Raw genomic sequence first — 27,924 nt, 5'->3', positions numbered from 1 at the left:
GCTTTGGAAAAGGCCCTAAAAGGCTCTGAAAGGCCTGTATGTACTACCAGCAGTAACAAAGACAATAGAAAACATCGCAAAAGTAGAGAAGAATCAGTCAGGAAGGATTATTCAAGAGTATTCCTAAAATGAGTAGACTTTTTGTAGCCAAATGTAGCATTTTTAGCATCACACAGACAAAACAGAAAGCCATCCAACAAATACAACAATCCCATAAGCTTTCCTCAGTTCTTGTCACTCACTTTTTCACTGAATTAGTGACAAAATCCTCTTTAAAACCCTCTAAAAAATCTTTTAAATTCCACAACTTCTTCATTAGCCATTCAACAATCAGGTAGCTTAGCAGCAAACTGTTGCTAAATGAGCTAAATTAGCACAGCATCAGCCTAGCATCAAACACAGCTGACTTACCCAGCACTCCTAGTCTGTAGTTGAGCGTGACCACAATGACGTTGCCGTAGCTGGCCAGGATACTGCCGTCGATCATGTTCCCCGTGCCTTCCATGTAGGATCCACCGTGAATGTACACCATGACTGGTCTCAGACCGTTCTCGTCGTGGATATCTTGGAAAAAAGGGAAAGTAACAAACATATGAATATCTAGGAGATGGTTGCAAGCAAATATCTGGCCCATGCTTTGGTCAGTTTGGTGATTAGAAGTGTGTGATTCCATATTCCATGGTTTAGGAAAAAAGAACCTAGAAAAGTAATGAATTGTTAGAAAATAAAAAAAGTGTTTTAAATGGTTTGTTGAGTTGTTGGAGTTGAAAACTGAAAGAAAACTGGTCAGTTCAAGTTGGTCAAGCTGGTTAAAGTGGGTGGCTGTTGAGTATCTGTTGAGAGAATCTCTATGTTTTTGATTAAGTTTGATGGTTATCTGGTCTACAAACATGATCATCCTGACCAAAGTAGACAACCAGAATCCATCTACCCAATTTTGGTCAGTTAACGACTTTAGACTGTTCAATTTGTCCAGTTTTCTGGATGTCTTTAGAGCGTTTTCATGTCTTGTAAGTGGGAGCGTTACTCAACATTTCCATAATGTTAGTATTTGTTTAGCTGGAAACATTATAATAAATATTAATAAACAGAGTAGTAACATTGTGATGCAAACCATTATTATGTCACATATTTTTTAGAACATTCCTGAAACATTATTTCTGTTACGTTAGAACCTAATCTTCCTGGAACCCTTTCAAAATGTTGCTAAATGTTCTTAAATGTTCTTATAACATGGTTGACCATGTTGGTTGACCACAATAACCAAAAACAAAGGCAACACAACCAAATATACTGATCATGAGCTGTTTAACCAGCTAGCTTATCAGTATTGGGTATGTTTTCATATCTTTTTAACAACAAGTTTTGCAGAGTTTTGCCTTGACCCTATCATAAGGAGGTTGTTAAAATCTAATAGAGAATCCATAAATGGCCGTGTGCTCTCTGGGTGCAAAGCTAGTTGGCCTTCCACTCAATGGTGTTACACTATTGTCCATTGTGTAGCATTCTCCTGCAAGCGTGTTGAGTTGCGTTTGAACTATATGGTTTGAATTCTTCTGGAAACGCTTCACATTTTGGCAGTATTTGGGTATTGCCAAAGAAATACCCATGTAAAAGAAACACTCTTGTTAAATATCCATAATGAATGATATGCAACAATGTGTAATTGCACAATCATGTGCCGCAACATCACACTTGGGACAGAACCACCACAATTTCTTTATTTTTGGCATCCACACCCTTGCACCAGTTGCAATTCATCAGTTGCAAAGTTTAAACCATAGAGCACAGGGGTCGAAACGAGCCAAAGAGTCTAAAAGCAGAGAGAGTGCACATTTCTAGCGCAGAAAAACAGGGCAAAGAGTCTAAAAGCGGAGAGAGTGCGCATTTCTAGCGGAGAAAAGCGGGGTAAAAGAGTCTAAAAGCGGAGAGAGTGCGCATTCCTAGCGCAGAAAAACGGGGCAAAGAGTCTAAAAGTGGAGAGAGTGCGCATTTCTAGCGCAGAAAAACAGGGCAAAGAGTCTAAAAGCGGAGAGAGTGCGCATTTCTAGCGCAGAAAAACGAGCCATAGAGTCTAAAAGCGGAGAGAGTGCGCATTTCTAGCGCAGAAAAACGGTGTAAAAGAGTCTAAAAGCGGAGAGAGTGCGCATTTCTAGCGGAGAAAAACGGGGTAAAAGAGTCTAAAAGCGGAGAGAGTGCGCATTTGTAGCGCAGAAAAATGGAGCAAAAGAGTCTAAAAGTGGAGAGAGTGCGCATTTCTAGTGCAGAAAAACGAGCCATAGAGTCTAAAAGTGGAGAGAGTACGCGTTTCTAGCGCAGAAAAACGGGGCAAAGAGTCTAAAAGCGGAGAGAGTGCGCATTTCTAGTGCAGAAAAACGAGCCATAGAGTCTAAAAGTGGAGAGAGTACGCGTTTCTAGCGCAGAAAAACGGGGCAAAGAGTCTAAAAGCGGAGAGAGTGCGCATTTCTAGCTCAAAAAAACGTGGCAAAGAGTCTAAAAGCGGAGAGAGTGCGCATGTCTAGCGCAAAAAAACGTGGCAAAGAGTCTAAAAGCGGAGAGAGTGCGCATTTCTAGAGCAGAAAAACGGGGCAAAAGAGTCTAAAAGAGGAGAGAGTGCGCAGTTCTAGCGCAGAAAAACGGGGCAAAGAGTCTAAAATCAGAGAGGGTGCGCATTTCTAGCGCAGAAAAACGGGGCAAAGAATTTAAAAGCGGAGAGAGTGCGCAGTTCTAGCGCAGAAAAACGGGGCAAAGAGTCTAAAAGTTGCCGTAATTAAGGAGTTTAATATTAAGAGACATCATCAAATTAAACATTAATTTAAAAAATCTTAGTTTACACAACACTGTCAAATAAAGACAGTAAGTCAAGTAAAATGGTGTGTAAATAAAATAATCAGGAAAAAAGTATTATTTAAAGTGGTATATTTTATTATTTGTTTTATTACAGAGTGTGGCCCGTGACTTCAAATATATTTCTCCTTCTGGCCCCCAACAAAAAAAGTTAGGACACCCCTGGTCTAGAGGATACGTCTTATTCTATATACATTAGCTAGATAGCTTCCTAGCATGCTGTGTTAGCTTGTTTGACTAGCCGTATTCCATTTAGCTCCCTCTTTCCTCAACTTAATCACATTCATTACAGGTTCTAACTGGCTTTAGAGCAGGTTTTACTCTCAGGTATCTGACTCAGACATTGCTAATACTGATGCAACACCGCGAGAGCTAAGGCCCACACTGCAACTAGCTCCCATTAGCTCGCTAATTTGGTCCTTAGCAGAGGAAGACTTCATTTAGACCAATCAGTGATCTTGTAATGTTCCACCTTGAGATGTGTGCTAATGCTCGGAGAGGGTCATTGTTTCCTCGGCTATTTGCAGCTTTCTCCTGCCCTGATTGTAGCGGCTGATTAGCAAATGCCGAGCAGAAGCTGATTATAAATGGAGGGGCTGCTGAAACCCGAGACAAAATCACAGGTATCGCTCCACAAATAGCCTGCAGGCTTCAGGAGATCACAGGCGGCCGTCGCCGCTGCTCCCGCTGCCGCTGCTAGCCTCATTAGCGGCAGCTGCTGTGAGCGAATACCTACGGGGGGAGCAAGATGAGAAAAGTTTAAAAAATATATAACCCTAAAATAAGTGAGGAGGAAAAAGCCTGGGTAGATGATTAGCAGTGAGCAGTTAGCAGCCAAAACAAGCCTGGGTTTGGCTTCTAACTCTCAATTCCACCTTAAATAGTGCAGGAGTTATTTTTTGTACACTACTGGTCAAACATTTTTCCCCTTTTAGCTCTTCAGGACCAGTAAATAACTGGAAATGGTACAAAAACTTACTTTTTGCAATTGCACCTGAAATAGTACAATAGGGGATAAATAGGGGATAAATTGTGTACACTACTGGTACAAACATTTTAGAATACCCACTGCTAGCCTCATTAGAAGCGGCTGCTGTGAGTGTATACCTATGAGGGGAGAAAGATGGAAAAGTAAAAAAAAAATATAACCCTAAAATATGTAAGAAAGAAACAGTATGGGTAGATGATTAGCAGGTAGCAGTTATCAGCAAAAACAAGTCTAACTTTGGCTTCTAACTCTCAATTCCACCTTAAATAGTGCAAGAGGTATGTTATGTAACCTGTAAACGTTGTAAACGTTTTAGAACAGCCGCATTTTTTCTTCTTCATTTTTTCCATTTAAGGTCTCCAGGATTAGTAAATAACTGGAAATTGTACAAAAACAAAACAATTCTCAATTCCACCTTAAATAGTGCAGGAGTTATATTATGTACACAACCGGTTAAATGTTTTAGAACACCCGCATTTTTTCCTCTTTATTTTTGCCATTTAAAGTCTTCAGGACCAGCAAATAACTGGGAATTGTACAAAAAAAAACTGTTATATTTCTCAATTCCACCTTAAATAGTTCAGGAGTTAAATTGTGTACACAACCGGTCTAAAGTTTCTGAACACCCATATTTTTCCTCTTTATTTTTGCCATTTAAGATCTTCAGGACCAGTAAATAACTAGAAATGGTACATAATTACTTTTTTCCCAATTCCACCTTAAATATTGCAGGAATTAAATTGTGTACACCATCAGTCAAAACACCCACACCCACATGTTTTCCCTTTTTTTGTCATTTAAGCTCCTCAGGACCAGTACATAATGGTACAAAAAACAGTTATTTTTCACACTTCCACCTTAAATAGTGCAGGAGTTAAATTGTGTACATTACAGGTCAAATGTTTTAGAACACCCACATATGTTTCCTCTTTATTCCTGCTATTGGGGCTCATCAGGAACAGTAAATAACTGGAAATTGTACAAAAATAGTTACATTTTTTCTCAATTCCACTTTAAATAGTAAAGGAGTTGTATTGTGTACACTACAGGTCAAATGATTTAGAACACCCATATCGCCACACCCCCCCATAACTGGAAATGGAACAAAAAACATTGTTTTTCTCAATTTCACCTAAAATAGTGCTGAAGTTAAAAAGGTTTTTATACACCCACATTTGTTTCCATTTTATTTTTGCCATTTAAGCTCCTTAGGACTATTAAATAACTGGAAATGCTTAAAACAGGGGTGTTCTAGAAAGTTTGACCATTAGTATATATATCGTACCTAAGTTGTGGGAATGCATTATTTATGGAAACACCATGATTGGATCAGATTGGAATCATTTTGACAATTTGGATTAGAACATCCCTAACACATACCATTAGACCATTTACTGTATCAGTTTCCCCTTCAGTTAGCAGTAGCATACTATTATTTCAGTTAAGCTAATGGCTCTGCTTCCTCTAATAGAGATGTTCCACAATGCCTGGGTGGAAGAGTGTAGCCTAATGGTTCTGTTTCTCCTAATGAAGATGCTCTGGCCTGGGTGGAAGATGCTAGTGATCCAGCATTAGCTTCTTTAAGAGAATACTTACAACATAAAAAATACCCCAAAATGAGGGAAGAAAAATGGTAGAAGATGATAGTCTATGATAAACTATCACAACTTTCCTTTATTTTATACTTGAAAGTAGCAATGCACCAAATATTTGGCAACCTAAACTGACCAAAAACTGAAAAAAAAAAATAAAGTGTTTAGGCAAATAAGTGAAGACTCATTTGATTTGAGTGAAAACATTTGGGGGACCATGACAGGAAATTACATATAATTAACACTAAATATGCCAATTAAAAAATGGGAGGAGATGCTAGTTTATGCTAACTTTGCATCACTTTCCTATATTTAAACTTTAAACTAGAGATGCATCAAATATTAGCAACCCAAACTGTACAAAAAGTGCAAAAATTAAAACGAGCATCAAATAAGGTACTTTTTTTAAATGCAGTAAATACAGCTCTGGAAAAAAAAATTCAAGACCACCAATGATGAGTTACTTTGATTTTACCTAATTGATAACCTCTGGAATCTAATCAAGAGGAAGATGGATGATCACGAGCTGTTAAAACCAATCTGAACTGCTTGAATTGTTGCACCAGGAGTAAAGGCATAAAGTTATCCAAAAGCAGTGTGTAAGACTGGTGGAGGAGAACATGATGCCAAGATGCATGAAAACTGTGATTAAAACAGGGTTATTCCACCAAATATTGATTTTCTCTTAAAACTTTATGAATATGAGCTTGTTTTCTTTGCATTATCTGAGGTCAAAAAGCTCTGCATCTTTTTGTTATTTCTGTCATTTCTCATTTTCTGCAAATAAATGCTCTAAATGACAATATTTATATTTGGAATCTTGGAGAAATGTTGTCTGTAGTTTATAAAATAAAACTGTAATGTTCATTTTACTCAAACATAAACCTATAAACAGCAAAATCAGAGAAACTTATTCAGAAACTGAAGTGGTCCCTTAATTTTTTTTGCATAGCTGTATATTAATGTCAGAGCACACTAGAATGTCTGTTTGCAGACATTGTAATGCTTTAAACATTTGTTTGGTTTTGTTTTTTTGTCAAAGAATTGTATTTTGGTGCATCTTTACTCTAAACCCAAGCCTTAAACCTATGAAAGAACAAAAATGGTCCCAAATCAGCATACAAGCCCAGATATAAACCTCTAAATAAACAATAAGTGTCTTAAGGCCTATCCGAAGGTATGTTTCTATGTTTCTCTATGCATCTAGGCGCTTTTAAAAGATACTGGAGCAGAGAAGGGACACTGACTCTTATTTTAGTTTGAGGAGAAGCCAAATTTCAGCAACAATTTGAAGTATAGTTAGAAAAGTACAGTTCAAAGTGTAATATTTTATAGCTGTTTTATTAAATGTGAGGAGACAAAACTCAGAGATTTGGATCCGGACAGGACTAAAATTACTGGAGGACCACAGAGTTCAGCGAAAAACACATACATGGTCGATCCAGACGGAAATAAAATCACAGAGGACCCCCAATAAAAGAGAAAATTACCCCAGGACCCCCTAAAAAACTAATCCCATCCCGATAGGGCTTTAGTCATTTATCAATATTACATTTCTGTGTTTATCCAAGCTAATATGTTTGTTTGTTCTAAAGGAGATGTTTCAGAAGACCTGAGTGGAAAATACTAGCTTAGCATCATTTTCTTCTATCTTAACAATTCATTCATTTATTCATTCCTTCCATTTATTCATTTTCTCATCCACTTCTTCTTATCCGCCCATAGGATCTGCGAGGCCAGTTATATCACTACACAGTACTGTATAAAAACTAGCTGTGGATCAGCATAAAAGTGGCTTGTACAAATACCATTACATGATTTAGCAGTCCCACACTCCTTTATTCAATTAGGCTAATGGTTCTGTTCCCTCTAATGGAGATGTTCCACAAGGCCTGGGTGGACGGCGCTAGCCTAGCATCAGCTCCTTTGAGTGAATGCCTACGGGAATACAAGATGGGAAATGAAAAATACCCTCCAAAAAACGCAGAGAAAAAAAAATCGCAAAACCTGAGGTAAAAATAGATGCTGGGAGTGCAAAGAAGAGCTGTATGAAGACGAGATATATCTGTTAGATGGTTGGATGGCGAATAGGCTGCGTATCTCATATATATATATCCTCTGCTGATTATCCAGGCTTGTGTACACACTCTGCAAATGGCCTCTGCGAGCCTGTGCAAAATGTCAGCTGGAATGAGAGCAAATGCCACGAGGACGAGGTTATGATCACGGCTAGCTCATAGCGTGTAAGTGCCTATCGCTGCTATCGCTGCTGTCGCTGTCACCCTCTGTGAGTTCTCTTTGTTTTCCTAACACTCGCCAGGTACGGAATACACCATTAGCTGTTAGCGTGCTACCCTCTCCAGCCCCCTCTCTGAAGTGGAGTCTGAAGTGGATAAAGGATTTAGCGACCTCCTTTCTGTTTGTACAATAAGACACACTTAAAATCCTTTAATTTTCCCACATTTTCCTGTATGTATGAATTGTATCAGTCCGGTTGTAAGAAGAAGTAAAGCCACTCCGCTGAAGTACAGCTTTATACAGGAGTTTTAGTAAAGTTTCTCCAGCACCAAGGCTGGAGCAGTATTAGCATTAGCCGCTAACTGCAGCAGAAGCTCTTTCACCGTTTATCTTGTTAAAACAAGCTATTTCAGACAAACCGCTGTCTGATAGCGCCCTGGGTTACCGGAACATCCAGGGTTCCTTGGTGTAGCACTGTCGGGCGGCATTTACTAGGGCTAAGCATTGCTAAACATGGCTAGCGCTGCTGCTAACCATGCTAAAATAATGAAAATCTAGGGTTATTGTAAATAAACAAAAGCACTTTACTCTGTGTGGATTAACAATCAGCACTCGTTAGACTGAAAAAAAGTTTTATTTTTTAAGAATTAGTTTATTTAGGTGCTAAATCTGCTAAAATTAGAGGGGAAACGCAGCGACACCCCTGTTCCTTACTATTGTTGCTTAAAATTTGCCATATATGGTGTGAAAATAGACTAGAAAATAGACATTTGTTGATAGTGCGCCTTAAAATACAGTGTGGTTTATAGTCGTAAAATGCGGTATATAATCCATACAGTATTTTACTACTGATTTATTAGAATTAACGTACAAGACCTTGCAGGAATACTCATGTTAGGACACAGATATCATTAATTAAAATTTTTAACCCATCCGAACTCTGTACTTAATACCACTGCTTTCGGTGTAAAAGCTAAAATCCAAGGAACTGCTACTGTATGTTGAAATGAGTGCATATAATCGAGTAAAAGACTTTGAGCGAGGGAGTGTGAGTGGAGAAAGAGAAAGAGAGAGAAAGAGAGAGAGAGGACTGGAAAACAAGCCACACTGACAGGTGATTAATCTCAGCCATGTTTTGAGTAGGAGCCAGGCAGCACGTTAATGCGAGGGCATCTATTTCGCAGCTCTTCGCTAGTGTACGACTTTCAAATTCGCCGTACTTTTCATTACGCCGGACCGTCGGCACACTCTCTTATTCAGTCACGCTAATGACTCCGACTCCCTGGTGGAGATTCCAGTGGTTCCAACAGGCCTGGGCAGAGGACGTTAGTTTATGCTAAGCTAACTTAGCACCGCCAGTTTGCTTTGGTTAAAACTGTAGCCTTGACCAATGAGAACATACTTTTTAGCTACTTTGGGCATTGTCTACACAATGCCTAATGCCAGGTAGTCAAGGCATGGGCTAGAGGTGTATAAAGACCCCCAGCATTGAGCTGTTGAACAGTGGAACTCTCTGAGAACTCTTTAAGGTCTCTGAAATGGTTGTGTTCCATCCAGTACTTTTGGAAGGCAGAGTTGAGGAGTTAGGGATGAGTTAGGTTGGGTGGTGTTCTTTGATGCAATCAAATCCTGGGCAGTACATACATACAGTTACTCCAACAAAAGTAGCATATGAACCGTAATTTCAGAAAAAAAACTATGAATAAGCAGGTGTCCCAATACTTTTGTACATAGAGTAGTAGCCTAGCATTGCAAAGCGATCATTAACATCAAATTATCTATGGATCAACGTAAAATTTCCAACTATGTCTCTGTTATTTAGCAACTCCATCGTTTTTAAGGATAAGTTTCACAAGGCTAGCTAACTAGCTTCCGTTTATTTGACCTAAAATTAAAAGCCACAGATTCCTGAGGAACCATTGACAACTGACCTACAAAATTGACCAACCAAACCAAACTAGAAAACCAGCATGACCACAACCATGACCACTATGTGAAAATGGTCAAGACTCTGCTCTCTGGAATGGTTCTTCTGGGATGGTTTCTGTTGGTGTACCATCAAACTGTTCTCTGTACTCGTTTTTACAATACTTAGCAGTACCACAGTATTATATTAAATCAGACTAATAGCCATGATTCTTCTGATGGAGATATAATGTTCCACAAGGCCTGGGCGAAAGGTTACAACATTTGCTAACACAGGACCAGTTTACAATTAATTACAGTAGCAGTACCAGTTCAATCACTTTTTTTTTTACCTAAATCCCTCAAATAAATAAACTATTCAGATTTAAGCATAAAATGGCAGATGTGTACCAACAACTATCTGGGATACAGTTATGTATGAAATACATCGTATTTACGTTACGAAAAATCATAATGGATAATCATAAGGAATTTTGTTATGAACAGGATTGTATCCTAAAATCATAAAACCACGGCTGCCCAAATCACGGCAGAATTCAATGTGCACCTCAGCTCTCATGTTTCCACCAGAACTGTCCGTCACCACAATAAATTATTGTGCTCTAAAACCAGGTGTTTCAGTTTCATTGTCCTATTCCTGTATGTCCATGAGCCAGCAGAACTGGCTTCTTTTCACCCCATTGTTCGGTGCAGTGCTAGCTAAGGCTAGATACCTGAGATCAGTTTTGCAGACCCTTCCCCTGAATACTCTTTGCTATGAGGATGTCTCATAAGTCTTTGGCCATTTTTTCATTGTTATCTATCTAGCTATCTAGCTAGGATCAGGGTCTTTTACTTAAAGGTTACAACACTAACCTTTAACCACTATCAGATCTATCAGATACTGTAAAGCTAGGCTTTAGATATAAAACAGCAGCAACAAATCAGTGTGGTCCGAAGGTGCACCAGTACCGTTACCTCACCCGCCCTCATGATGCAGCAGTAAATTAGCGAGGGCTCCATTAACGACTATGAAACATATCAAAGGAGCTTTTTACATTCCGGAACATCTCAGGAAAGACGTTTCGAGAAAACAGAGTGCTTCCATAAAGTTGTCAAGAGTGCTAAAACGCTATGCGATACGCATCTCAGAGCACTCTCGGAGCAGCAGTGCAGTCTCGGATGCAATTTAGGCAGACTGTTACGACACTGACCGACAGTTTCACTTGCTTTGCGGGGGGACGCAGCCGATAGCGTCGTCTTTAGATGGGGCTGGGCGTTTTCTGGAAGTAACCGCAGGACGGCGGACATGAAAAGGAAACGTTAGGGACTCTGCTTTCAAGCAAACAAACATGATCTAGGGCGCAGGATGTAACGGCACGGTGAAGGGACCTGCCGAGTCCCAATGCTGTCAGTGGTCAGCAGTTCACTGAGAAATAAAAATGTTCCTGTTCTCCTTCGCTCTGATGGCATTACGTGAGAGAGAGAGAGAGAGAGAGAGAGGGATAGAGAGAGAGAGAAAGGAGGCATAGCGGGGGTGACTCTGCAGCGCTTGTGCCCCGGACATTCATCATTGCCAGGACAGGCTGAGGGGGATAATATATTCCCCTATGGGTTGAACGGCGCCACACACATTACTCATCTTTATACGGCGAGAGAGTGGGAGGGAGAGTGAGAGAACGAGAGAGAGAGGGAGAGAGAGAGAAAAAGAGAGAGAGAGAGAGAGAGAGAAAGGGAGGGACAGGGGGTAGGGTCATCTGAATTTTCCATCCGTTTCAGCAATTCACAAGCGTTAGTAGAGAAAGATGTAGATGCTTGTTAGTTGTACATGCAGGAGGTGCCAGAGCTTCCCTTTCTGTGCAGTGAGTACCCAGCTTGCAAGTGTGTCTGTTCAACTGTAACCGCCATATCAGGATAAAGCACATGATAAAATACTGTATGTTGCATCATCACAATAGACCTTTCAATGGTTGGACATGTTTTAGAGAACACAAAAGCCAAAAAAGAACTTAGAGGAACCAAACCCAGGTGGCGCAACTGTCTAAGCACAGATTTTTGCCATGCATGTCTCTGAGCCATTAAAGGCAAGCAACATTGGCTTTCTTTTCACCCAATGATTCAGTGCAGTGCTAGATAAGGCTAAAAAACTTGCTTATATTAGTATTTTCGGAGTTTCCCTTTCATAGGACAGTTATGAGACAAGAGACTATAGGATCTAGCTTCGCAAACAACAGCAATATGCAATAATACCATGATGGTTTGACGGTTTAATGGTTTTCAGTTACTCTGGTCCAAATACTGCTTGTTTCAAGACCCTGGTTGCAAAGTATGATATGGGAAACCCTATAAAAATGGTTGTGCCAAGACTGGTTGCTAAATATATTATGGGAATCAGCCCGCAAAGATTTTTCCAACTTTCCGGTTACCGACTACGAACCACATTTATCCCAGTTTTGTAGAGCTGCATCAGCCGATTCTTTGTGTTATTTGTTATATGAGTTGCAGGCACATACTACCAGCACTAGAAGGGTTGTTCCACTACTTCGGTTGCCAAGTACAATATGGGAATCAGCCCGCAACGATTTTTCCAACTTTCAGGTTATCGACTATGAACTACATTCGTCCCAGTTTTGTAGAGCTGCATCAGCCGATTCTTTGTGTTATTTGTTATATGAGTTACAGGAACATGCTACCAGCACTAAAAGGGTTGTTCCAATACTCCGGTTGCCAAGTACAATATGGGAATCAGCCCGCAACTAATTTTTCCAACTTTTCGGTTACCGACTATGAACTACATTTGTCCCAGTTTTGTATAGCTGCATCAGCCGATTCTTCGTGTTATTTGTTATATGAGTTCAAGGCACATGCTACCAGCACTAGAAGCGTTGTTCCAATACTCCGGTTGCCAAGTATAATATGGAAAACAGCCTGCACCGCTTTTGCCAACTTTCTGGTAGCAGAGTATGAACCACATTCGTCCCAGTTCTGTAGTTACATCACTCTTCGTTCTTCGTGTTATTTGTTATTTGCACAGATTTTTCCAACTCACTGGTTGCCAAGTATGAACCACATTCATCCTAGTCTGTATAGCTGATTCTTCATGCTATTTGTGACATAAGTTGCAGGAAAATGCTACCAGCTCTAGAAAAATCAGGACTAGAAGGGTTGTATCAACATTCCGATTGCCAAGTACAGTATGAGAACTGGCCCGAATTGATTTTTCCAACTCTCTGGTTGCCAAGTATGAAGTCTCTATAGCTGCTGTACATCAGCTGATTCTTCATGCTATCTGGGCCATGAATTGCAGGCACATGCTACCAGTGCTAGAAGAGTTGAGGCTAGAAGGGTTGTGCCAACATTCCGGTTACTGAGTATAATATAGGTATTGACCCACACCGATTTTTTCAACTCCCTGGTTGCCAAGTATGAACCACATTCATCCCAATTCTCTATAGCTGCTGTACATCAGCGGGTTCTTTATGCTATCTTGGACGTGAGTTGCAGGATCATGCTACAAGCACTACAAGAATTAAGATTAGAAGCTTTTAGGATTCAGGTTGCCAAGCCTAGTATGAGAACTGGCCCACACCACTTTTGCCAACTCTTTGGTTGCCAAGTATGAACCACATTTATCCCAATTGTGATGTGCCAACATTCTGGTTGCCAAGTATGAGAACTGGTCCAAATTGATTTTTCCAAGGCACATGCTACCAGCTCAAGAAGGGTTAAGTGTGCCAACACTACGGTTGCCAAGTATAATATGGGAATCAGTCTTCACCGCTTTTGCCAACTCTAAGGTTACAGAGTATGAACCACATTCATACTCAATTCACAATTTTGTATAGTGACACAACTGTCTAAGCGTCAACCCAACTGTTGGAACGTCACAAATTCAGTCCCTGCCAATCATACCCGACATCCCACTCTAGTAATTGGACAGGTCAACTACTGCCAAAAGTAAGTAAACTCTAAGACAACAGAGAATATTTTATTCATGTGGAAATGTGACAGAAACATCTGAAACAAGCAGATTCAACGCATTGCTAGTTTTAGAGGAACCTGCAGTGGGACTTGTAAAGCTGCTAGAGCCGCTAGCAGACAAGCCAGCTCTGCCATGTGCCATAATGTCCTTCATAAGCCTTTAGTCAAAAGGGTAATTGCAGCCATCGTGCACGAATAATGACAAGTCAGATTTCATGGTGCCATCAAAGACGAGTCAAGTATGGCCTCTGGACAGACAGCATGACTTCTATTGATGTCTCAAACCTGAGCGTTCAACGTCACCTTCTAATAAAGCCGTTAAAGCTAACGCCTAAGGCCTACCATTCAATATGCATGTAAACCAATTAAGACGTGGCTGACGAGCTGGGATCTTTCTGTTCCATAATTCTCCAATCAGCCTCTCTTTGTAGTTAATTCTCAAACACAGCCGTTCTATATACTGCCACAGTTCCTTAAAGGCAACGCTGAACTGGAACACAACATTCCAAAACAGAACAACAGAAAGAGGAAGGACGAGAAAGCCTGAATTCTTTCATAATTACACAGAAACATTACAAAAATGAAGAGTTGTACATGATTTTTTTCATGTTTCCAGACTTTCAATTGATGTTTCTTTGTCAATGAAGCCCAGCAGGGTGAGAAGAATCCTTTAGATTAAAAAGAAACCTTTAAAGAATTAGCATTTTTCAGATTCTGTGCAGATGCTCCAAAGACAAATTGTATCAAGGCATTTCAGGGATGCAACACATTCTAAAAAAGCTGGAATGGTAAACCATTTACCACAAGATGTTTTTGCACTGGCAATTTTTAGTGATAAGAAGCTTCAGGTGTTATTTTTCCCAATTCTTCCTGTAAATACGTCTTAAATTAAACATCAGTGCAGATCCTACCAAGCCCAGAGAAGATGACTGCTTCTGTACATGGTTAACATACATTTTAATTGCATGTCAAATATTCAATGTGAGAGCTGAATGTGCCAACAACCTGGTTGCAGAGTTTGAAATGGGAATCAACCCAAACCGGTTGTGCAAACACTCTGCTTGGGAATCTGGGAATATGGGAATCTGCCTGCACAGCTTTGCAAACTCTTTGGTTGGAGAGTAAGAACCAAATTTCTACCAATTTTGTATAGTCACATCAGCCAATTAATCAAGCTATCTGGGATGTGAGTTTTAGGCACCTGCTACCAGAACTAGAGTAGTTAAGGCTAGCATTGTGGGATGGGAAGTCACAGCTAGCAGGTGAAATAGGAAATAAATTAGGAAATTGGGGACAATCATCATTCATCTCATTGAGTCATTGTATACATGGTACCACCTGGGTGTCAATCCACATTAAGTGTCAATCCTGTTTGTAGGAAGATCACAAATTCACCTGCCATTTGTACCAAACATGACAAACTAGCAACCCACTTTGAGTAAATCAGTGGGAGGAAATTGGACAATTTGTGTTTGGGACCCAATTTACAAACATTTTCATATATAGTCAAGATTTCATGTGGTTCTTGGTAAATGTCTAATAATGCAGATAGCTTAAAACCTAATGAATTTCAATTTTTTAACCATTAAAGGAGAATTCTATCTCTTTAAGATGTAGTAATGTTTTAAGATCCATATACTGATTTATTCATTAAAAAGGCATCTGTACAAATGCAATTGCAATTACTGTACATTGTAAACCAAATGTGGTTTGAATTAAATTTGCAAAAATTGAATTTCTGAAAATCAATCTGGCGACCATATTCCCATTTTTAACTCCTAAAAGGGAATTCCACCTCGACAAGATGTATTTTTTTAAGATTGCAATACTGATTGATTCCTGAAATGTGGTTTCTGGCTGTCCAGACTATCAAAAATGAATCTGGATCCAATCTAGATTCCAGAACCAGTTAAATTCCCTTTTTTAACTCTTAAAAAGGAATTCCACCTGTTCAAGATGTTGATTTCTTTAAAGATTGCAATACGGATTGAAATGTGGTTTAGATTTCGTGTAGTTTCTGGCTGTTCAGATTATCAAACATTTTTCTGGATCCAATTAAGATATACAAAAAATATGGACGGATTTGGGCTGGAAGCCCAACAACTGAACATAGCCTCAGTTTCTCTAGTAGAGAACATTTCCCACCCAAGCATATTCCAATTTTTAACCATCTAATGATGCAGATAGCTTAAAACAGCAGATAAATTCACATTTTTGTTAAACTCTTAACCTTCTTAAGATGTGGGATTTTTGTAAAATCACAGTTCTGATTCCTTAAAGAACAGAAGAAGCCTCTTTGGCCTCTGTATTTTGGAGTGTACGCCTGGAAGCGGACTCTGTGGGTGAGTTGTGTAGGTGCTGGAGCAGTTCCTCCATTTACTGAGAGGCTCTCTGTTCTGCAGTGGAGCTCTATACGGTGAAAGTACAGCCTCGAGGGAGCCAGAACGAGTAATTCATCGCCACTGCAGATGCGCACGCAGTCAGCCAGCATCGATTGTGCCCTCCTGCACAACTCCCGCTGCCGTCTCTCCAGAGCAATGAAGACCAGCCGACGGCACCCGGCCGCCTCGCCGCTCCTGCTTCACCCGAACACCGGGCTTTTCTCTATTCTCCTCTCTGTTGTTTTCTGTTTTCACGCAGCCACAATAACTCTTGCACGCTTGTCTGCTTGACTTTCATCAGCGAGATACCGCGTGTTAAGACATCGCTGCGGCTTTGATTATTCTGTCAGGAGGATGGTGTAAGGTTTTCAAGCTTATTTGATTTCTCTACTTTAATTACTCCGCCAAAAAACACCCAGCAGAAAAAGAAACAGTTTAAAGTCGTATCATAAGAGAAACGCTGCGGAAAAGCAGAACATCATGATGCTGGAGATACGACACTGCAGAGAATCTTCCCATTTATGTAGCAGTAACTGGGGAACATCAAAATTCAAGCAAATTTCTTTGTTTCATGCATTATTTATTTGAAAAAATGCAATTTATGTCATTGGTTTGAGACAAGCAAAAAAAAGAATAATGATCCATCATAACATTTTAAGGGTGATTGGAAAAACACAACAATTATATAAATTAATAAAAAAAAAAATCCTAGCATTAACTTAAGGTGACCAAAAAAAAAAAAAAAAACATGGTAAAAAAGGTAATTTTAAAGGTCACTTAAAAAAGCTACTGAACTAATCAACGCCATTCATGAAAAGAGTTATTTAAAACAGGAACTAGCAACTAGTAATTTTTTTTATTGTGATACACCGCATTTCATTTCATTACAAAGAGTGCAATCAACCATGTTTAATGGATTAATTGTAGTGTGGAAGATTATGGAAAATTAAAAAGTATTTTAAGTGGGCCTTAAAATACTTTATAAAACGGTAAGTTTTACATGTCTGGTCTCAGTCCTCAAAATCCTCCTCATTCATTAATAGCAGGGATACACCAAATTCTCAGCAATCAAAATTACAGCTATGAAAAAAAATAAGAGACCACTTAAAAATTATGAGTTTATTTGATTTTACCAAATTGAAAACCTTTGGAATATAATCAAGAGGAAGATGGATGATTACAAGCCATCAAACCAAACTGAACTGCTTGATTTTCTGCAGCAGGAGTAAAGGCATAAAGTTATCCAAAAGCAGTGTGTAAAACTGGTGGAGGAGAACATGCCTGAAAATTGTGATTAAAAGCCAGGGTTATTCCACCAAATATTCATTTCTGAACTCTTAAAACTTTATAAATATGAACTTTTTTTAAGGTCTGAAAGCTCTGCATCTTTTTTGTTATTTTTCATTCATTTAGCAAATAAATGCTCTAGATGACAACATTTTTATTTGGAATTTGGGAGAAATGTTGTCTGTAGTTTATAAAATAAAACAACAATGTTTATTTTACTCAAACATAAACCTATAAATAGCAAAATCAGAAAAACTGATTCAGAAAAGTGAAGTGGTCTCTTAATTTTTTCCAGAACTGTATTTGATCTAAATTGTCAAAAAATATATACATGTATAACAGTTTTACCATATCATCCAGCCCCAGAAGAACCCTTTTTATAGGCAGCTCTGTTTTTGAGAGTGTTATGTAACAGCTGATGACCTAAAAGTGTGACGTGAACGACTGTTTACCATAAAAAAACAAATGAATTAAAACTAACCCGTATTTAAACACAAGCAGTCAGTCATACCAGAGCATACCATGCCCATATGTTCCCTTGGCAAGTGTCCCAATTCCAACATGAGATGTTCACAGAAACGACTGCATTTCATGCACATCTTGTACAAATCTGCATGTAATTTACACGTTAACCAGTTTATCATGATTAGCAAAACATTAGCAACGCAAGCTAAAAACTTGTCCACGCTCACTCAACCGCTTTCTTTCTTTTCTTTCTCTGAAAAACTCTCACAAAACTCTTGTCCAAGTGTTACACCATGCAAAGAAGCAAGCCATTAATTTATTAAAGGTTAAACATGATAATTTTGAGTTATTTATAGGATACGTTTTATGGCAGGAGTTAAAAATGAACAGATCTCCCATAGTCAAAACAGCACAGGTTAGTGTTCATGCTTCACCGAGCAATGAAAGAAAGGAAAACGAGGGAGGGGAGGAAAGAAAAGAGGTAACAGAAAGATAGAAAGTAAGGGAAAACATGGCTGGAATCATTTCTCTCAGGAGGTAAAGAAAAAAAAGGCATGCAGACTTCTCAGTGGAACATCTTTCACTTTGCAGCACTGGGGGGGAAGGGAGTGTCTGAGTGAGAGCTACAGCTAGCACGACTAGCGTAGCTACAAGCATAGCTAGCATGACTAGCATAACACTGACAGGATTTGTCACAGATATGTCTGTATTTGTATATATATGTTCCATTCAGAAAGTATCTTTCTCGACACACAGCCCTCCGACTCTCCGTGCTAAACATCTCCAAAGAGGAAAGAGGTTAAAAAAAAATTAACACTACAGAAAAAAGAAAAAGCCAAGAGATGCGTGCATCTCCAGGGGAGGAGAAAAAGGGGGGAACCCAAGCCAAATTAAGCTCCAAAAAAAAAAAAAAAAAAAAAATCTGTAGGATTCGTTCTCATGCATGAGTTTCAGGCTTTTGTCAAGTCTTGGTTGTTTTTTTTTTTGTTTTTTTTTTAAGGGGGGAAAAATGGAAAAAAAGACAGAAAAAATACCTTCGTCTTCGCCACCCTCATTATTGGTGAAATCATCGCCTTGACTGTTTGTGTGGGCTCCTACTGTCAACAACAGGAGAAAAATACACAGGGGATAAATGGGGAACAGACTTTTAAGAACATCAGCTTTAAAAAAAAAAAAAAAAAAAAAAAATTTTACAAAAAAGGCCAATATAAAAACACATGAAAAATGATTGTATGATTTTTATTTTTATTTATTTATTTATTTATTTTTTTAAGGTGTGACCGGAAAAAAAAGGTACGGTAGTTACTTACAGTCAAGTATCAGTGGGTTACAAAGTTGATACTGTAAAAATATATATTTTTATTATTATTTGGGCTCGCCAAAGTTTGACATGCCTGTTCTCAGTCCTCAGAATCCTCCTCTTTCCTTATTAATAGTAGGGATGCATCAAATTCTCTGCAAATAAGTGAATTAATTTTATTATTTTTTATACCATATAAATATTTTTTTTGGATGATCCGAATGTGCTCTTTGTTAAATTAACCAAAGGTTTAAAAAAAAACAAATGTTTAATTTGTTCAATTAATTTTCTTCTTTTTTGTTGTCGGCCAAAAATGTACACATTTTTTTGCATATTACAATCTATTTGCCAAAGTTGTACATGCCTATTCTTATTCCTCAGAAACCATTTATTAATTGTACAGATGCACCAAATTCTTGGCAACCAAAATGATTTAAATAAATGCAGTGTGTGAAGTGAATACATTTTATTATTTGTACCAAACAGAATACATTTTTAATGTATTTTTAACAAAAGTTAAAATTGGCACAATTATTGAAAACCAAATGTTCAAATTTCAATTAATTTTGTTCTGATTTGTTTTTGGTCAAACATTTAGTTTTTGCCCTTTTTTTTAGTTTTTGAACAATTACCTTTAGGGTAATTTGAGCTTGCCAAATTTTGAGATGCCTGTTCTCAGTCCTCAGAATCCTTTCATTAATAGTAGGGATGAATCAAATTCTTGGCAACCAAAGTTATTTGTTCGTAAATGGCAAAAAAAAAAAAAAACTTTGATTTGATTATTTATAACAAATAAAGTACACTTTTGATGATTCTGTCAAATTGCAACCATTGTGGAGTGAGGTGCTCTTTGTAAAATTAATCAAAAGTTACATAAAAAGTAAGCGGCAGATTTAATAAAAATACATTTTGTTCGGTTTTGTTTTCAGGCAAAAATCTTGATTGGGTGCATTCCTAATTATTATTGTTTTTGGTAATTTGAGCGTGACAAAGTTTGACATGCCTGTTCTGAGTCCTCAGAATCCTTTCATTAATAGTAGGGATGCACCAAATTTTTGGCAACCAAAAATATTTGGTCAAAAAAGACAAAAAAAACACTTTGATTGTTTGGCTGAAAACATAAATCAATTTTATTATTATTATTATAATTATTATTTATACCAAACAAGTTCAATTTCTGACTGGTCTATTAAATCACAACCTGTGTAGATAAAGCACTCTTTGGAAAATTGACTAAAGGTTAAGGTTAAAAAAATAAGTGGCACAATTAACAAAACCCAAATGTTTAATTTATTTAATCAATTTTGTTTTCTGACAAAAATCTCGTTTTTCGCATCCCTAATTAATAGAATTAATGAAAAATCACCACCTGCAAACAAAAGAACATTCAGCTCTCATAATCCACATCAAACCCAGGCTACAGATGGATTGATGTGCAATGAAATATCATAAATATTCATGGTTCAAATGTTCAGTGATACTGATGCATCAGTGAATCATTTGTCTTTTTTTTTTTTTTTGCTGCCAGGTCTTTTTGTATTTACGGCAATACAAATTCTGGACAACAACCCAGGAGCAGACACAGCGACCTTGAAGTGCCTAGTGAGTGAACATTCCTGAAGCTGAGTTCATTATCTTGGCACATTAAAGCGTAAATAAGAATCACAGGCCATGTAGATGGGCTATTTTTAATGTGAACACAAACGGCTTTAAAATACAGCATTACTGACCTGCAATCTGAAATGCTAAATGCTAAAATACAAACTGAACAAATGATATAGCTTCCGTTATCTTTAGCATTGAAGTCAACTCCTTTCTTTGGGCAGCTGCAGTACTCTTGAACATATCACAGTGATAAAATAACATTGTGCAGAGAGTAACGTTTGGTGATTTTGCCACTTGGTGCTTTGTAAAACTACAGGGGTTGGACAATGAAACTGAAACACCTGGTTTTAGACCACAATAATTTATTGTGGTGACGGACAGTTCTGGTGGAAACAGGAGAGTTTAGGTGGACATTAAATTCTGCTGTGATTTGAGCAGCCGTGGTTTTATGTCTTTCAGATACAATCCGGGTTAACACCCGAACATCCCTTTCAGACAGCTTCCTCTTACAGCATCCACAGTTAATCCTGTTGGATGTGGTTGGTCCTTCTTGGTGGTATCTTGCTGACATTACCCTGGATACTGTGGCTCTTGATACATCACAAAGACTTGCTGTCTTGGTCACAGATGCTCCAGCAAGACGTGCACCAACAATTTATCCTCTTTTGAACTCTGCTATGTCACCCATAATGTTGTGTGCCTTGCAATATTTTAAGCAGAACTGTGCTCTTACCCTGCTAATTGAACCTTCACACTCTGCTCTTACTGGTGCAATGTGCAATTAATGCAATTAAAGATTGGCCACCAGGCTGCTCCAATATAGCCATGAAACCTCCCACACTAAAATGACAGGTGTTTCAGTTTCATTGTCCAACTCCTGTAGATAGCCAAAACTAATCTGTGAGATCGTCTTTCCACCAGCATTTCCAGTCTTTTTTTAACTTCAGTTTCAGAAATATTTTATATTCTCTAAGGGTTAGCCTTCTTCTCAAAGGCATCTCATCTTTCGCCCAAAGCCTGGGGAATGCCATCTCCACATAAAGTATTCCATGGCCTTTTTTGGGGGTTTATCTTCCTTTCACAGGCCCACAACTTCTCAAAGTTTTAGTTTCATGAGTTTTGCTGTGTTAACAAGGTCTGTGTGAGTATCTAACCACCCATTTTGCTCTTCTTGTACCCACACATTGCTGTTACTCATTGCTGCCCGTGAAAATCATCCAAGGTTTGTTTCATGGCGTGACTCTTTTTTTACTAGCCAATCACAAGCTTTGTCACAAAGCATCCTTGCTGTTAGAGTTTAGCCAGCTAGCTGCCATGTGGTTTCTTCGCAACTATCAAATACATCTTATCATTCACCAAAGCCTGGAAAACACCATCTATACAAGAAGTTTGTCAAGGTTTTTATTTTATTTTATTTGGGTTTATCTTCCTTCCACAGACCCACAAGTGCCCAAGTTCCCAATTTGTGTTGTTTAATGTAGATCACTCTACCAATAATGTGATGCCTTACTTATATTGTTGCATTTACTTGATATTGTCACTGTCTGATGAAAAAGAAGTATTTCCAAAACAGCAACTTTATAGGAAAGAGAAAAACCTTCTAAACTTTCAATTAAAGCCAATGTAAAAAGAGTTTATTTCAGGTCATGTTTAAGTATTTCTATTGGTCTGTTCATCAAGAAATTTTGGCACAGTGTGAGGGACAGTTTGTCTGTTCAAATTATGAAGTAAACTAAAAATCGACGGAAACGGAGATGCTTGTTTTTTATTGGACAGCGACGATATGATAAAATCACATGAGGAGAGAACAGAAGTCAAATATAACTTGCATTTTGTAGTAAATCTGATATTCTGAGATTCTCAAATAAATCTAAGAAAATCCACTAATAATTACTTAATCATCCAAACTGCGCTCTAAACTAGCTAATCCACCCATACAGGAAAAAACACTGCGCATCCAACAAGAACACAAATCTTGTTCCTATAGCTTTTAAATACAATAAAAACATGGTACGTCACATGGTGAACTACTGTGACTGACTATGAAATCTTTATCCAGTCACTCTTGGTCCTACAAATAAAGCTTAACATAGATGATAATCATTTAAATATACATTTTAATGAAGGTAGAGCAAGTTGGCATTTTAGACAATTTAGAAATGTAATAAAATGACTACGATAAATTTGCCATATGTTGGTCATCCAAGAGATGAAAAAAAAGAAAAATATGGAAATAAAACTGCATGTCTTCAATTAACATTACAGAGAATTTTAAGGGCTTATACATAAAAGGCAACAAAATCATCATTAAATAATTAAATCTATGTTTCAAACAGTCTATTCTCAATTAACAACAAACTCCACCAGTTATCCAGTTAGCTGGCTGTGTGTCTGTGTCCCTATCTAAATAACCAGCTTCTCGTCCACTATGACCATCTAAAACCAGCCTAAAACATCCAAAATCAGCTACCATCAAAAGCTGGTCTTGATCCGTATTTTTCCTCAGCATATTCCTGACTGTTTCTCGTCCACAAACTCAAACAACCACCATACCAGGTTGTGGGAAATAATACAACAAAAGGATAAAGCTAGAATGTCTTTCTTTCAAGGTTCTTTCTTTTCTTGTACCTGGAGGTAGTTGAGGTAATTGTAGGCCCCGCAATCAAAGAATCAGCCAAGCTTATTATCAAAAATTCTATCAGGAAGTATCTAAATATTAGGTTATTTTTCTTCTTCAGAAGGTTTTATCCCTCTCTCTTTTATTTTAGGTGGAAAAAAAGGCAAGAAACAAACCAAAAAGCTGTTAGGCGGCCTTGGGGTCAATACATGCATTACTGCAAATTGCTGTAAAATCAATTACCGTGAGTTTCCGTCTTTTCAGACTCGCGATGACTCAAACACCCATTTGCAACAACAACAGAATAACTGAATAAAAGGGAATGGCACGGCTCCTAATGTGAGTGGAGCACCGAGTCTGCTGTGCCCGGCTGCTCCACCCCCTCCGATGCCCGCCCCCACCCCCCTTCAGTGCTGGACGTGGGTTGTTCTGGGGGTAGACGGAGTGGACAGCCATGCCATCTGAGTCACCACTGCCCAAGAGCGACGCTTCACAGATGACTGCTCGCTGTTTCGCTGTTGTTCCTTTGAAAATTTGTCTTTTTTTTATCATTTTTCTCATGTACCATTCAGTATATTCAGTATATCAGAAGTATAATATATTGACAGAAATGTTGGAACACCAGCTCATCCATTATTACTTCTGGAATCAAGGTTATTACAAAGAGTTTATTCTGTTTTATTGATTTAATAACTGTCTCTACTGTCCAGGTTTTCTGTTTTTGGACAATTTTGGATTGGCACTGCTGTAAGAATTTGATTGCAAGAGCAAGGGTTAGTGAGGTAACTCATCTCTTAGTCCCTAACTCTTCCACAATGTTGCTTTAATAAGAACAAACTGTTTGGTGCAAGAGCTTGCCTATAAGACGCCATTAGAAACCTCTACAACCCAATACACCATATGAACAAAAATGTATTGGGACTCCTGCTCATGTATTGCTTCTTCTAAAACCAAGAGTATTAAAACATTAAAACAAGAGTTTATTCTGCTTTTGTTGCCGTTAATACATAATTGCTGAGAGGATTTGATTGCATTCAGTTACAAGAGCAAGTGAGGTTAGTGAGACCACTTGATACCCAAGTTCATCGCGACTCATCTCAAAAGTGGTGCATCCAAAGAACACAGATTTGCCTGTCTGGAACTCTGACTGATTTATCCTGTGCAACAGATGCAACTCTTCCAAAAGTCCTCCCTTTCTTGGGCGGTCCTAATGAGATCATTACGTTTTTGATTGTCTTTGCGACTGCACTTGAGTATATTTTCAATTTTTTTACAATTCTCTTAAAGCATTTTTTTCTTTACTTAGTTGAGTAGTTCTTGTCATAATATGGGATATTTGAACATTACTCAAATAGAGCTATTCACTGTATACCTGTAACTCTACCTCTTCACAACTTTACAACTGATGCTTTTAAACACTTTATTAAGAGGAAAGAAATTTAAGTAATTAACTCTTGATGAGTTCAGCACAGCTGTTAACTGAAAGCTGAACATTCCAGGTGACTCTACCTCATAAATCTGAATGAGAAAATGTGAAGAAGATGATGTTCAAAGCTGTCTCTATCTAAGAAACAGGTGCTTCTACTTCGAAGCGTAGACTGTATATATGCATGGACGGGACAACAGCAGTACAACTTTTAACCCCTCCTATTTCTATTCATTTAAATGCAGATGAGGGAATTTTTAACGTAAAATTACACATCAAATATTTTTTTTTGGATGTTGGGTTCTGTACATTCTGCAAACCCCCCTTCCTATGTTAATAACCCCCAGTGTTTTTTTTTTTTTTTGATACAGTTACTGTGTTTTATAGGAGTTATTTCATGATTTTTAAAGGGGCGTGCCGATGTGGTGATTGACGCGCTGGCTGTGTGCATCCCTGATACTTTAATTTGCCTTTACTGCGCAAGCCCACACAAGATGACAGCTTCCATTTCTGCCATCTTTTGGCTTCTTTTTGCTAGTATTAACCCACGCCCTGATGGCGAACTGATGGCCCCCCCCGCAATGAGAGGTAAAGAAGAGAAAGAAGGTGGAAGATGGGGAGGAGGTGGGTGCCAAGTTGTGCCACACGCAGGTGGAGAGGAAGTGGGGGTTTAAATAGGGCTAGTGGGTGGAGCACTGGGCCTGGATTATCTCCCAAAATGAACTCCCAATGAGAGTGAATGGGGACCTCCTGTCCATACTTACTGATTAACGTAGATTATTCTACCAATAATATGGCGCCACTTCATACCAAAACCCAATTCAAAAGTGGTGAATGGAGCACCATTGTTCATATAGGCTTTGAAGAATCTAAAGTGTAAAACATATATATATATTTTAAACAATTTTTGTGTTCTAAATTATTCCACGTTTTTTTCTTCATAGTTTGAATGACTTCAGTATAAATCTACAATGCAGACATTTTTAAAACCACTGAGTTTAAGGTGTTCCCAAACTCTTGACGAGTACTGTCTATATATATATATATATATATATATATATATATATATATATATATATATATATATACAGGTCTGAGTGTACTGAGCTTTGATGAAAAATGAGGGCTGTTGCATGGACCACTCCCTTAAGGCTAATCCATAGTCCATGATGCTGACAGCTTTGTGACAAATTGCATGTTAGCGCACTCGGCGCGGCGAGTGCCCGGCACAGGCAATGACATCATCGGACGCGGACAGATAGATGACTCAGTAACTGAGATGGCAGCGTCGTCGGTTATGTCGATACGCGTTTGAGAAGCACAGCTTACTTCAGGCTGTGCATGAATTGATCTGAGTCGGATCGATCGGGGGCGGCTATTTGTTCTTGTTGATAATTAAACTCAGCCGGCGGCGTGCTATAGGCCAGCATCAGTCTCTAGCTTCTAAAAACACCCCGGTGCCGGGAAAGACAGAGGAACGCTTTACAACGGTCAAACACGTCCAGCACATTAGCGTAGAGGCTAACTGCGCTAACAGGTACTGGCTGACTTGCAGCAGCATGATGGGATGGATGTGGAGGACATGCAAGCCAAGTAGAGGAATTGGGTGAATTTATATAGTCCCATTTAAAGGACTTAAAGAACTCCCTGTATACAGCTCTAGAAAAAATTAAGAAACCACTTCTGAATCACTTTCTGAATCATTTTCTCTCATTTTGCTGTTTATAGATATATGTTTGTCTAAAATGAACATTGCTGTTTTATTCTATAAACTACGGACAACACTTCTCCCAAATTCCACATACAAATATTGTCATTTACAGCATTTGTTTGCAGAAAATGAGAAATGGCTGAAAAAAACAAAAAAGACCCAAAGCTTTCAGACCTCAAATAATGCAAAGAAAACAAGTTCATATTCAAAAAGAGTTTTAAGAGTTCAGAAATCATTATTTTTTTAGAATAACCCTGATTTTTAATTACAGTTTTCCTGCATCTTGGCATGTTCTCCTCCACCAGTCTTACACACTGCTTTTGGATAACTTTATGGTGCAAAAGTTACTATGGATTTTGGATAACTCCTGGTGCAAAAATTCAAGCAGTTCAGCTTGGTTTGATGGCTTGTGATCATCCATCTTCCTCTTGATTAAATTCCAGAGGTTTTCAATTGGATAAAATCAAAGAAACTCATCATTTTTAAGTGGTCGCTTATGTTTTTTTTTCCAGAGCTGTATATCTGAAAACTTATTTTGACGACACACTGGGTTTTGGCTAATATTATACGTTAAAGCATGAACCTGGAGTGTAATATTGAGATTATACCACAGTTCCATTATCGCTGTTTATTGAAAGATTTTGAGTTATAGAGGACGCAAAAATAGGATCTGTGTGGTTATAAACACTCAAAGTGTTAAAATAGTTCCATTGCTGCTCTGTTTGTAGCTGCGCTGTTTGGCTTGTAAGCGCTGCATCGCTGCTAGGTTACCTGTATGTGGTAATCTCCATGAGTAATACATGGAGAGCTTTGGTTACAGTGCATTACCGGCTGATAATGTCACTTACAGAACGCCTTTTAGCCAATCACATTGCAGGATCGGAACTGACTGTGGTATAATGCCTATGACCGCAGCACAGCAGTGCCAATATTACACTTTATAGCACGAACTTTAAGTGTGTTATTCTTAATTAAAAACTAAAAAAACAAATGATACACAGATTTGCATGGAGCACCAACATTTCAGAGAGCACGGTTCTTCCACTGCTCCACATCTCAATGCTGGAGGGCTTCATACCCCTCTATATAGTCCATCCCTGGCATTAGGCATGCTGCCAACAGGGTCATGGATTCAGCTCCAGAGAGTCCTATTTATATTTGACAAGCGACTCCAAACCTTCAAATGTGAATACATGTGTGTGTGTGTGTGTGTGTGTGTGTGTATGTGAGCATGAGGACAGTCCCACATGGCCGATCCGCAGCTGTGTGGAGCAGATTCGGATGCTCTCTTTGCTTGACCTGGCCCTCGGTCGTCTCTGCCCCGCCTGGGTCCGCATGCCACTAGCTGTCTGTCAGAGAGGAGATCCAGCCGCCTCCACGTGTCCGAATTATCACTCCAACACATCCTCCTGTCACTGCCTTCTGCTCACAGCCAGACCGCAAGCTTCCAAACATCTCTAACCGCTCCCAACAGCCGTAAACCTGAGCTATCTACACAGCAACACACTTAAAAATGATGAGTTTCTTTGATTTTACCAAATTGAAAACCTCTGGAATATAATCAAGAGGAAGATGGATGAT

General features: G+C 38.6%; 1 protein-coding gene across 2 annotated transcripts in view; it reads right to left on the bottom strand.

Moving 5' to 3' along the window:
• The window catches only part of nlgn4xa (neuroligin 4 X-linked a), a 170,765-nt gene that overhangs the window by 113,496 nt on the left and 29,345 nt on the right, over window positions 1–27,924 (bottom strand). Inside the window, exons 3-4 of one of the 2 annotated variants that reach the window (XM_049470139.1) lie at window positions 18,719–18,778; window positions 412–564 (exon numbers count right to left, since the gene is read on the bottom strand). In XM_049470139.1, the coding sequence (XP_049326096.1) occupies window positions 412–564; window positions 18,719–18,778 (213 nt within the window). The remainder of the gene's footprint in view (window positions 1–411; window positions 565–18,718; window positions 18,779–27,924) is intronic. The other variant, XM_022674683.2, reaches the window with a different exon arrangement.

The sequence above is a fragment of the Astyanax mexicanus genome, chromosome 21 (assembly GCF_023375975.1).
Source record: "Astyanax mexicanus isolate ESR-SI-001 chromosome 21, AstMex3_surface, whole genome shotgun sequence".
NCBI lineage: Eukaryota > Metazoa > Chordata > Actinopteri > Characiformes > Acestrorhamphidae > Astyanax > Astyanax mexicanus.
The sequence above is the reverse complement of the archived record's forward strand: the minus strand, read 5'-3'. Positions and strand labels throughout refer to the sequence as shown.